At 48.0% G+C, this 11,116-nt stretch overlaps 2 protein-coding genes across 2 annotated transcripts in view; one reads left to right on the top strand and one right to left on the bottom strand.

Annotated features, from left to right (window-relative positions):
- Eme1 (essential meiotic structure-specific endonuclease 1) overlaps positions 1-698 on the top strand; it is an 8,512-nt gene extending 7,814 nt beyond the window's left edge. The window contains exons 8-9 of the mRNA XM_055619904.1: positions 1-182; positions 376-698. The exon at positions 1-182 is cut by the window's left edge and continues 14 nt beyond it. Of these exons, the coding sequence (XP_055475879.1) occupies positions 1-182; positions 376-552 (359 nt within the window). The 3' untranslated portion in view covers positions 553-698. The remainder of the gene's footprint in view (positions 183-375) is intronic.
- A 77-nt stretch (positions 699-775) lies between these two features.
- Positions 776-11,116, bottom strand: part of Lrrc59 (leucine rich repeat containing 59) — a 16,935-nt gene continuing 6,594 nt past the window's right edge. The window contains exons 5-7 of the mRNA XM_055619903.1: positions 7,658-7,730; positions 4,403-4,576; positions 776-2,678 (exon numbers count right to left, since the gene is read on the bottom strand). Coding sequence (XP_055475878.1) covers positions 2,431-2,678; positions 4,403-4,576; positions 7,658-7,730 — 495 coding nt within the window. The 3' untranslated portion in view covers positions 776-2,430. The remainder of the gene's footprint in view (positions 2,679-4,402; positions 4,577-7,657; positions 7,731-11,116) is intronic.

Raw genomic sequence — 11,116 nt, 5'->3', positions numbered from 1 at the left:
GGGATCAAACCAGCTTTTCCTTCTATCTGGAGAAAGACTGGGCTGGAGGGCTGAAAGTGGACCAAGCTGGTAGGGGACTTGCGCTGGTCTGGAGGCGGCAGATTCAGCAGCTGAACCGAGTCAGCTCAGAAATGGCCAGTGCTATTGTAGACGCCTATCCTTCACCACAGCTCCTGGTGCAGGTATGCTGTTGTGACCTTGCTCTCCAAACATCCTAGAGGGGCCAGGAATGTGGGTCAGCAGTGCGGATTGGCTGGCCTAAGAAAGGACAGCTTCTCCTGCCTCAAGTTGACCTTACTATCCTATCCTGGCTCTTGATCCAAGGGGTGGCCATGGAAGGGTGGTATGGTATTAAGAGGCCATTTCTCACTTCAGGCCTATCAGCGGTGTGTCTCCGAGCAAGAACGCCAGAATCTGCTGGCTGACATACAGGTACGACGTGGGGAAGGTGTGACATCCACCTCCCGCCGTGTTGGGCCAGAACTATCCAGGCGGATCTACCTTCAGATGACCACAGGGCAACCGGATCTGATCTTAGACAGTGTTGACTGACATCCCAGCACCAGGACGGAAGCTTCCCTAACCTTGGCACCTGACCACAGAGAGGCCAGAACTGCATCTCGGTACAGCTAGCGAGTCAGTCTCCATCTCTGGGAACAGAGAAGGCTGAACTTCCGCCGCATTTACCTCTTCTTTCCCAGCACTCCAGATGCCCCAGCCGGCCATCCCACTCTGCCCCAGTTGACCCTCACAACACAAAGGAGGAAGGCAGACCACTCAGACACGGATTTAATAATTGTAGAAATCCAAAGAATAAGCATCAAATCTCGAAGTCAGAGTGAACTCTTGCCTGCAGGTTGGCTTGCCTCGGCTCAGCCACTGAGCTGCCTCAACCAGCCAGGGGACTATGACTAGGCTGACTTCTGTCTTCATGATGTCACCATATGTATTATGTATTCTGTCTCAATAAAGCATTTGTACCAATGGCTCTGGAGCTTGGAGGAAGACTAAAGGAATGTGTAGTGATTCTGAATAAGATGTGGACCTACATGGCAGAACTATCTGGGGGGAGGAGAAAACAAAGGCCTTTCTTCCAGTGTCAGGACAGATGAGTGGCAGACCTATCCAGATGGGCCACTAGGGCTACACTGTCTGAGCTATGACAGGTTCTTGCTCCCTTAGGGAAGAGTCAAGGAGCTTGCGATTGGGAATTTTTAGCGAATAGGCACCGAGACATGGTTGTTTCTGATCCCTTCATCCAGCTGTTGTGAACAAGGAAAGGGGGCTGAGGGGATGCTTTCTGTAGCAGCAGGAAGGCAGGCAGTGCTGCCCTGGTTTGTGCTGATGTTTAGTTCTGTACTCTGCAGCGCCATCATGTGACTGTTTGCCTTTGACTCCCAGTGTTCTTCCCTTCTGTTACAGGTCCAGAATCTACTCTAACTCTGCTTCTTTGACATCGTTTCTAGGCTGCCTTTGAGGGATTTCATCGCAATGAATACAATGGCGCTGTCCTAGTGCAGCTCTGCAGAGACCTGCCTCCGTGCTTCCAGGCCAGCAGGGAGTTATGCTCTAAACTGAGGCAAGGAGCCCGGCCTGCTGCCATTGTGTGGAAGCCATTTAAGTTGAAGCAAACTTAAGAAACTACAGGCGCTTCCCAGGCCCTGATGGTCTGGGATCTGTTTGTGGGTAGCATGACTGTCTATTATGAAAGACTCACTTTGGCTGAGACAATTCTGGTGTGCGGTCATCCACTTAGGCATTACAAAGGAGGCCAAATGACATGAAGGAAGAAAACTGGAGTGAGAACTGGGTTCTGCCTTAGAATAGCTAGAACTCTATAGGCAAGTCAAAGACAGCCTTTCCTGCCTCAAAGTGTCACCCTGGCAGAGAAGTTATGTTCACAGCCAGACACTGAACACTGTTAAAAGGCTTGAAGTCTGCGATCTTAAAGGAAACATGCTACTCCACCCTTGCAGCTTAGGCTGGATTTACCCAAGTATTCCTCGTCCCTAGTCCCCAACACGCTGCCCCCCAATCTGTCCTGGTTACCCCGGCAGGAATGAAAGAAAGGGTTTGTGACATACAAAAGTATAAATGTAGTGACAGCTGACCATTTAGTAGAAAGGAACCTTGCCTTACACAGCTTTGTATAACTAGAAAAGCCTATGTCTTCTCTCTCCCCGCCCCTAAGCCTACTCCTTTAGGCATGCAGGTAACTCTTCCTCCCCCCTCTCCATTTCTCCTCATTCCACCAGGGAGCCCTGACCAAGGAACAGAGAAGTCCTACAAAGGGGAGATCTCAAGTACCAATCAGCAGCCATTTGATGGTGGCAGGTAGGTCTGACGCTAAAAAGAGGTTGTGTCCAGCAGAACCCAATTCCATAGGAATCCAAGCTCCAAGGCTGGGAGGCAGCGGTGCTGAGGATGAGCTCACTGCTGGGAGTCGGTCTGCAGGACCCACTGGAGGATCTCGTGATGACGCAGGCCCTGGACGGCGTTGTCGTAGATGGTGTTCACACTGGTGCACAGGGGCTGCTGCTGCAGCCCTGTCAGCCGGCATGCGACCAGCCCTCCCGCCACACACAGCAGCAGCAGCAGCAGCAACACCTTCAGCACAGCCCAGGAGCGAGTGTGTTTTCGGGGCGGTGGCTTACGAGGACGAGAGCCAGACTTAGATTCTGGAGGGACAAAAGAAGTCAATTTGTGGTGAGCAGCTCTACAGTCCATACAGAGCCCTTCTCAAGTCCTGAGCAGACATTCCAGGAACATCTAAATGAGAGCTAAATCCCCGCTATTCAGAGGCAGAAACTCTAAGGTCTCGAAGGACTACAGCACTGTCCTTGAACTGGCCACACTGACAGATTCTGGGAGTATGTTAGGAATGGAGAGTCTTGGACCTACCTACTCACACAGTATTTTGACAGGATGCTCTGAGAAGTCAATACATACTAAAGTTTGAGAAACTCTGAAGCTGCCCTCCACAAAGTCGGCATTGTCACCGCCCGAGGCACAGTGGTGATAAGAAGCATAGTCAGCACACGTGTTGGTCTTGGATGGGATGGGATTCCACTGATCAAGAAATAAAGCCACGACCTGAGTGTGGTGGCTCATGCATTTAGTCCTAGCACTCTAGAGGCAGGAGTGGGTGGGAGTTGAGGCCAGCCTGGATTATAGTAGAGTGAGTTCCAGGCCAGCTAAGGCTACACAGAGAAACTTTGTCTCAGGTAAAAAAAGAAAGAAAGAAAATGGATTCATTCTGCTTGTCTTCTGTAGCTCAGTCTCCAGGGTCTTCCATTCTCTCTGGTAACAGGGAGATGATTTGGGGCCCTCAGAGTCACAAGAAGTGCTTATCAGGGGTGTCCAAAAGGGATAGATTGCCACCCACTTAGGGAGATGGGGTCCAAATCACTAATATCAGAAATGTCACCATTACATACTATGTACAAATGAGGTGTGGTAGCACAGGTGTCTAATCCCAGTACTCTGGAGCCTGAAACATCACAGAAAGTCTGAGGACAGTCTGGGCAGCTGTCTCCAAAGCGGGGAAAATGTATACACAGTCTCTGGCAAAATAAATGCCAGTCTCTAAAAACAGAAAAAGACCTGCTGGTTGTGGTAGCTCATGTCTGCAGTCCCAACACTCTGGAGGCTCAGGCAGGGGGATCAGAAACTCTAAGCCAGCCTGGGCTACCCTTCAAGACCCTTTCTCAGATCCCTCTCCCTCCTCTGTGACAAACACACTGTAATTTCCCTCTTTTCTTTTTGAGACAGATTCTCACTGCAGCCCAGCGTGCCTCAAACTTGGAACCCTCCTGCCTCTACTTCAAGCTTAGGAACATGTCAACATACCCAGCTTCCCACATTGCATTTACTTTTTTGTTATAATTTTGTTTGCTTGTTTTTTTTGAGACAGGCTACCCTGGAACTCTCTGTAGGCTAGGCTGACCTTGATCTCAGAGATCTGCCTGCCTCCACCTCCTGAGTGCTGTGATTATAGGTATGTGCTACCACGACCCAGCGCCCCCGACACTGCATTTAAATGAGGAAAATCTTTGAGACTTTTAGGCAGAAAAAGGCAGGGGGGATTGATTTTTGTTTGTTTTCGAAACAAGGTCTTACTATGTCTCTCCCCCTGTCCTGGAACTTATATAGACCAAGCTGGCCTTGAATTCTTTGATCTTCCTGTCTCTATCTCTCAAATACCATCATGCCCAATGTAGGCAGGAACTATGTAAGTGTCTTCTCACTTACACTTCACCCGCTGTCAGAAGTATAACCCCATCATCAACAAACAGGCAGTGGTGACATTAAAGTCACTTGCTCAAGACAAAGATGAGCAGGCACAGGGACACAGATCACCATCCCGCCTGTATTGCACCCTGAAAACAAAAAACAAACTTACTTGGGGCTTGATTCGTTTCCTTCTTGGGCTTCTTCTCCTGCTCCTTCTTGGAAGCTTTCTGAGCATCATACTCCTTTCGCCTGCGCTCCTTTTCCTCCGCCTTCTCCCGCTTCCGCAGCTCGCGCTCCTTTGCTTCCTTAGCTTGCTGCTTGGCCTCACGCTTCTTCTCAGCCTCTATAACATAATATGAAAACATCACTCCTCTCACAACGTGCAGCAGCCTGTCTGCCTGAATGATTAAGGTGTGGATTCTCCCTTATGCCATGGGTCATCCAGAAACTGAAGCGGATCCAAGTCTATAACCATAGCACTCAGGGTGGAAGAGATGTTAAGAGTGTGAGTTTGAGGCTAGATTGGGCTACGTAGGGAGAATCTGTATGAAAAATGTACTCAACACTCAGAAAGCTGAGGCAAAGGATTACCTGTTCCAGGCCACCCTCAGCTACACAGTTGAGTAGATGGCCAGCCTAAGCCAAGTTTCCCTTAAAAATCAGTTTCTCTCAGGGATTACTAAGTCTTATTAGGAAATTCCCAGCTATGGGTGTAATACAAGGGGAACCTAAGAAAGGTATGGGTGGGCTGGCAAGGTGGCTCAGTAGGGAAAGGTGCGTGCCACCAAGCCTCATGACCTGAGTTTTATCCTTAGGTCCCTAGAGGAGAGAACAGATGGCCACAATAGATGGTCCTCTTACCTCCATGCGTGTATTATGGGTACACAGAGTAAATAACAATAGAAGGCTGAGGTTAGGGGAGCAGTAACCTGGGAGCTTGAGACCGGCCTGGTCTCATCTCCCCTCTCCGTCAAAAAGGTCAAAGGTGCACAGAAGGCAGAGCCACCAAGAACTTAGTTACAAAGAAAAGAGAGTGGTGGCACTGATTCTGTGGGAGGAACGCGGAACAAGAAAGGAAGGTGGCGAGGTGAGCTCACGTCAGGGTAGCATTCTTCTGTAAAGTCACACCGCTTAACTCAGGGAGAAGCTACTCAACACAAGAGTTGCTCAGGTTGACTTTACAGCTCAAGAGTGTTTACAAGAAGCATCCAACTTCCAAATTATTGGGTTCTAAAAATACATTTTCAAATTAGTCATTTAAAAGTCTGAAGTACATGTTTCCAAAGTCAGAATACCATAAAATGGAGGTTAAATGCCCTTTTAGGACTTGAGAGCCTACATGGATCCATACAGAGCTAAACAATAGCACCATCGAAACAGTAGCTTCCCACAAAAACAACCACTGTTCCAGCTGGGCACAGAGAATGCCAAAAACAGGCCACACCCGGCCTCTGGGGACCTGTGCTGGCAAGGACTAGACAAAGCAGGAGCCAGCTGTCTTGCTATGGCAGCCAGGCACATAGCAAGGAGAGGTGTAGCTCAGGCATGGTAAGCTCAGGGACTACCTGCCGTCAATACTGTATATGCCATGTCTCCCACCACAGCTTAGAAACCAGCCAGCCAGTCAAGATTACTGTGTGCCAAGAAGCAGAGGGAAGATAGCAAGACGGCAGGGCAAGTTTTTTGTTTTTTTCTTCTAATTATGTGTAAGTATGTGCATATGAGTGCGGATGTCTACAGAGGCTCTGGTCTCTGAGCTAGCGTTTCAGGTGGTTGTGAGTTTGTGAGTCACCTGACATGTGTGCTGGGAATTGAACTCCTGTTCTCTGGAGGAATGGTGCATACTCTTGACCACTGAACCATTTTTCCAGCCCCCAAGGCAAGTTCTAATGACTGAATTACATGTTTGTTTGTTTGTTTGTTTCTTTTTTTAAAGGTTAATTTTAGCCTATGTGTCTAAGTGTTCTGTCTGCATGTATGTCTGTGCACCATGCACATGCAATCCCTATGGAAGTCAAAGAGGGTGTCGGATCCCCTGGAACTGAGCAGCATATGGTTATGAGCCACCGGGGTGCTGGGAATGGAACTCAGCTCTTCGGGAAGGGCAGCCAGTGCTCACAACTACTGAGACATCTCTCCAGCCTATGTTTGCTTTCTTCAGAAAAATAATATTTTTAGGACAGGCATGATGACATATAACTTTAATCCCAGAGACAGAAGCAGGCAGATCTCTGTGAGTTTGAGGCCAGCCTCATCTACAGAATAAGTACCAGCCAGTGCTACATAAAAATGAGACCTCATCTCAAAAAATAAATAACATTTTTTATTAATTCTTTGAGAATTTCATGTAAAGCATTTTGACCATATTCACTCCAACACCTGTTAACTCCTCCCAGATCCTTTTAATCCTCACCCCAACTTCATGTCCTGATTTGTTACTGCTGTTACAGTTGAGTTTTTTGGTTTTGGTTTGTTTTTGAGACAGGGTCTCTCTGCATAGTCCTAGCTGTCCTGGAATGTAGTTAGTGTGTCCAAGCAAAGCAACACCTAAGTTATAGTCTGTGCACTGCCAAGGAAAGTGCACACTTGGCTATTTTAATGGCATGCTTATGTGGGTGTTAAAAATGGCCTTAGTCACAGTGGCCTTTGCTGGCCACCTCACTATCTTGGGATGCCATTCTAAAGTCAATGGAAAGCCAAGAAAGAGTTTTAAACATACTAAAGCATGTTCTGATCTATATTTCAAAAAGATCCTGAGCTGAGAGGCAGACGGTAGCTCTGTGGAGATAGTACAACTGTGAAGATAAGCCAGAAAGTGCTGTGGTTCCACAGGATGGGGAAGAGTCAGAGGTCTAGCTAACAGAGAACCGGAAAAAGAACCACGGACATCTGTCCTGCCTCAGGCTTGAAAACTCCAAAGACAGAGGTTATTATAGGGAAGGTTTCCTACTGGGGGATTTAAAAGGGGAGATGGGTCTGCTCTAGTGATCTGTTTTGTTTGTGGGGGTTTATTTGGGGTTTTTGATTGGTTGTGTCTTTGTTTATTTTGGTTTTTGTTTTCTGAGATGAAGGTCTTGTTTCGTAGTCCAGACTATCCTTGAATTTAGTGATCTTCCTGCTTCAGTCCCTCCCCAATACTAGGATTATAGGTATGCACCCACATGTCTGGCTCCAGCTCTATTGAAGGTGCCTTTTTACCATCAGAGGAGAGCCACTTCAGAGCAGACATGATAAGCAGCTGCTTGTTGACTGTGGAGCCCTGTGGAAAAGCCTGGATGGAGAAAGCCGTCAGATAACAGCAATGCCACTGTACATGGTACCCTGTGCCCAGCACCTGCTCTTCAGCACCCCTGTAGATCCTTCTGCTGAAGCATAGGCTGCTGGCTGAGTAAGGACAAAGATGACGATGAGGATGGCTACCTACCTCGCTCCACTTCCAGCCGGCGCTGCCGCTCTCGTTCCTGATCCGCCTGCACGGCCTTCATGTGCTGTAACACCTGCAGAAGAGAAGAGGCTCTGAGCTACTCAGGTAGCAGTCTTCACAGCTCACGTTTGCTCAGGTCTCAAGAAAGAGACTGTTCATTTCAGGATCCTAGACTACCAGGGGCCCTGCCGGTAGGACAGAGCCAGTAGAGATTATAATCCATCTTTGTATCTTAAATTACAAAAAGAGTCATTGCAAAAGAGTCACATCAGAAAAAAGCTTCCTGTAAAACACAACACCACCTACAATCTATGAAAAATTCTGTTGTTCACATGACCCTTATGGGGATGATTTCACATAATCCATCCAGTGGCTCCCCGTTATCCCCGGGGAGATAGCATTCCTATCAGGACACTCTCCTGGCTCCTCCCCTTTGGCTAGCATAGGCCCTGTTCACGAGTTGTAAATTCCCCTCAGGTTTGTTGTTGGTTTGGGTTTCTTGAGATAAAGTGATCAGTACTGGGGGCTGGCCTTGCATTTATAGCAGTCCTGACAGGCATGACCCAGCACACCAGCTAAGCCACTGTAATTCCTTGCTACCCTTCTGTCATAAGACTGCAAGTTCCTTCAAAAGCAGGAACTATCTTGTCCATAGGCAAGTGGTTAGGCGTGATTGGTCGAAGGCACTGGACACAGGACTGACTGACTGAATGAATGGAGAAGGAGCCAAATCCTTTTATCTTCATACCAAGTGACCTCAGCAAGCCTTTTGACTCTTCTAAGCCAATTTTCTGATCTGGAAGCCAGAGAGAACATATGCTTCTCTGGCCTACTGTGGGAACTTGCTCTGGCCACGCACCATAATCTACAGCAGGATAGGCAGTCAATAAGCACTGGTGCTCAATCATGCCATCTTTACTCCATGAATAAGGGGGAAAGGAAAACTTGAACTGTTCTAAAGTAAGACAGCAGAAGGACCTGACCTTCAGGACAGATCTGAGTCTTCAAGCATACCTCATTTCTTGGAAACCTCAAGCACACACACACTCATCATAAGAGGGGTTCAAGAGCCAGCCTGCAGGAATGGAGGGATAGCTCAGCAGTTAAGGACACTGACTGCTCTTCTGCTCTTCCAGAGAACCCGGGTTCAAATCGCAGCACCCACATGGCAGCTCACAACTGTCTATAACTCCAAGATTTGACACTCTCACATAGACATACATGCAGGCAAAAACACCAGTGCACATAAAATAAAGGTAAATTAAAAAAGTAAAACTAAAATAAAATAAAGGAGCCTGCAAAACCCTCTCACAGCCTGGTTTGAAGCCACAAACTGCTCACCCAGGACTTGAGCCTACCAGTACCTCTCAAGGAAATCCAAATTATAAAAATAGCTGCTCGACAATGGCTGCTCAACAAGGAACTGCAGGCATTGGAGGACAGGCGATCACAATGGCGAGGACGGCTCAAAAGAGCCCACAGCTCCCGTCTCACTCCAAACTAGATACAAAAGAAGCAACTACACAACTGGGCTGTGTGGCTGGCTATGACATGTCCATTCTTACCCTACCTCCAAAGGTCCCCTCAGAAATTATCCGAAAACACAGGTAGTTCAGAAATGAGAGGGACTGCCCTTAGCTAAGTTCCTAGGGGTAGATGCGGGTCGAGAAACTTCTGACCTTATTCTGATTTGCCCAAGCCACATCTCTACAATGCCTGAGGTGTGCTGCAGCTTGGGGCAGTTGTGCCAAAGACCATGGCTTTAGTTGCCACATCCACCATGCACTGTGCTACCTGGAACATATCTGTAGGAAATATGTGAGCAAAGGGGGCCTCTGCACTAAACACAAACTACTTCTGTAGCCGTAAGCTATGAAATATCAATGCGTATCAATGGAGGCCAGGCTGGCTTCAAACACACTATGTAGCCAAGAATGGCTTTGAGTTTCTGATCCCCCTGCCTCATCACAAGTGCTGGGACTGTGGCCTTGCACCCCTGAACTTGGTTTTATGCTGCCCGAGAGATCTCAACCCCAGAGCTCCATGCACATTAGGCATGCACTCTAGCACATTCCCCTCTGGATGGATCAGTTCGGTACAGTTCAACATTATCTGCTGAATGGAGAGAGAAATGGTGCGAGTACAGAGACTTCACAGGTCAGCAAAAAGGAAAACACTAACTTCCCAGGGTCGTAAAGACTACAAGATACACCTATAAAGCATGCAGGGCAGAGGAAGTGGTGGCCACTGAATCTTCAGAACTAAGATTGCTTATTAATGCCAAGTTTTGAGCAACAGGATTTCATGGACCATGTGAGCCTTGGCTTCATATGTTGCCTTTCCTGGTTGGTCACCTTTGAGCTTGGTTTCTTGAAACAGAGCACTACTGATGGTGAGACTATATAAGCTCTGAGTAGGTAAGGGGAGAGAAAAAGCCATTGCTTTTGAGGTTCACAGAGGAGACCCCTCACACATACTTAGCCTACACTAACTGTAATAAAGCTAAGTCTGTCTTATTTCCACAGCCCCCGGACATGGTCCAGTAAGCCGGTCAGGGCTTAGCTGAAGAAGTAGCCATCTGTTCTAGTGCTGGGTGGGAGTGGTGCTCTTAACTACCAAGGTAAAGCGTCACCAAGAGAACTGGTCACCAGAAAGGTCTGTCTGGCATAAACGCCTCTGGTTCCTTACTCCCTTGTCAGGACATGTCCGTCAATAGCTATAAACCTCTAACCATTAGCCCCTTCGTGAGGAGATTTAATTATATACACGTGTGTGTATGAGTGTAGGTGCCTGAGGAGGCCAGAGCTATCAGACCCCCCTTGAGCAGCCACTGTGGGTGCTAAAAATCAAACTTGGGTGTTCTGAGAGAGCAGCATGTGCTCCTAACTGCTCAGTCGTCTCAGTCACTACTCTTGCCTCTTACCCTTTTAAAGGGCTATCATTTTGTGAGGGGAGGAGAGGAGACGTGAATGTGCCAAGGCAGTGTGTGTGTGGAGTCAGCTCTTTCCCGGGGGATGGGTTCAGGTCATCAGGCCTGATGGTAAGTGTCTTTACTCACTGACCACTTTGCTGGCCTTTAATCTTAACATTTTTACTGGCCAAATTGCTGCCTCAGAAAGATCATAGCTTTAACCCTCTTGTCCTAGTAAAACAACGGTTGGGGGTTAAAGGATGGTTTAACTAGCGAAAGAGCTGCCTTTTTTGCCAACCTAAGGTTAAGCCCCAGTGCTCGTGTAAAATCACTGGGCACAGTAGCACACGCTTGTATCCCGCTTGCTACTGAGCTGGGAACAAGAGGATCCCTGGGTCTCACTGGCCAGCCAACCTAGCCCAACCAGAACCTAGATCCTGCTTCAAAAGATGTGAACAGCATTCCTCAGGACACACCAATGTTGTCCTCTGGCCGACACACACACACACACACACACACACACACACACACACACACACACACACACA

Source organism: Psammomys obesus, unplaced genomic scaffold (genome assembly GCF_907164565.1).
Source record: "Psammomys obesus unplaced genomic scaffold, mPsaObe1.curated_primary_1811, whole genome shotgun sequence".
In the NCBI taxonomy this organism is placed as follows: domain Eukaryota; kingdom Metazoa; phylum Chordata; class Mammalia; order Rodentia; family Muridae; genus Psammomys; species Psammomys obesus.
The sequence above is the reverse complement of the archived record's forward strand: the minus strand, read 5'-3'. Positions and strand labels throughout refer to the sequence as shown.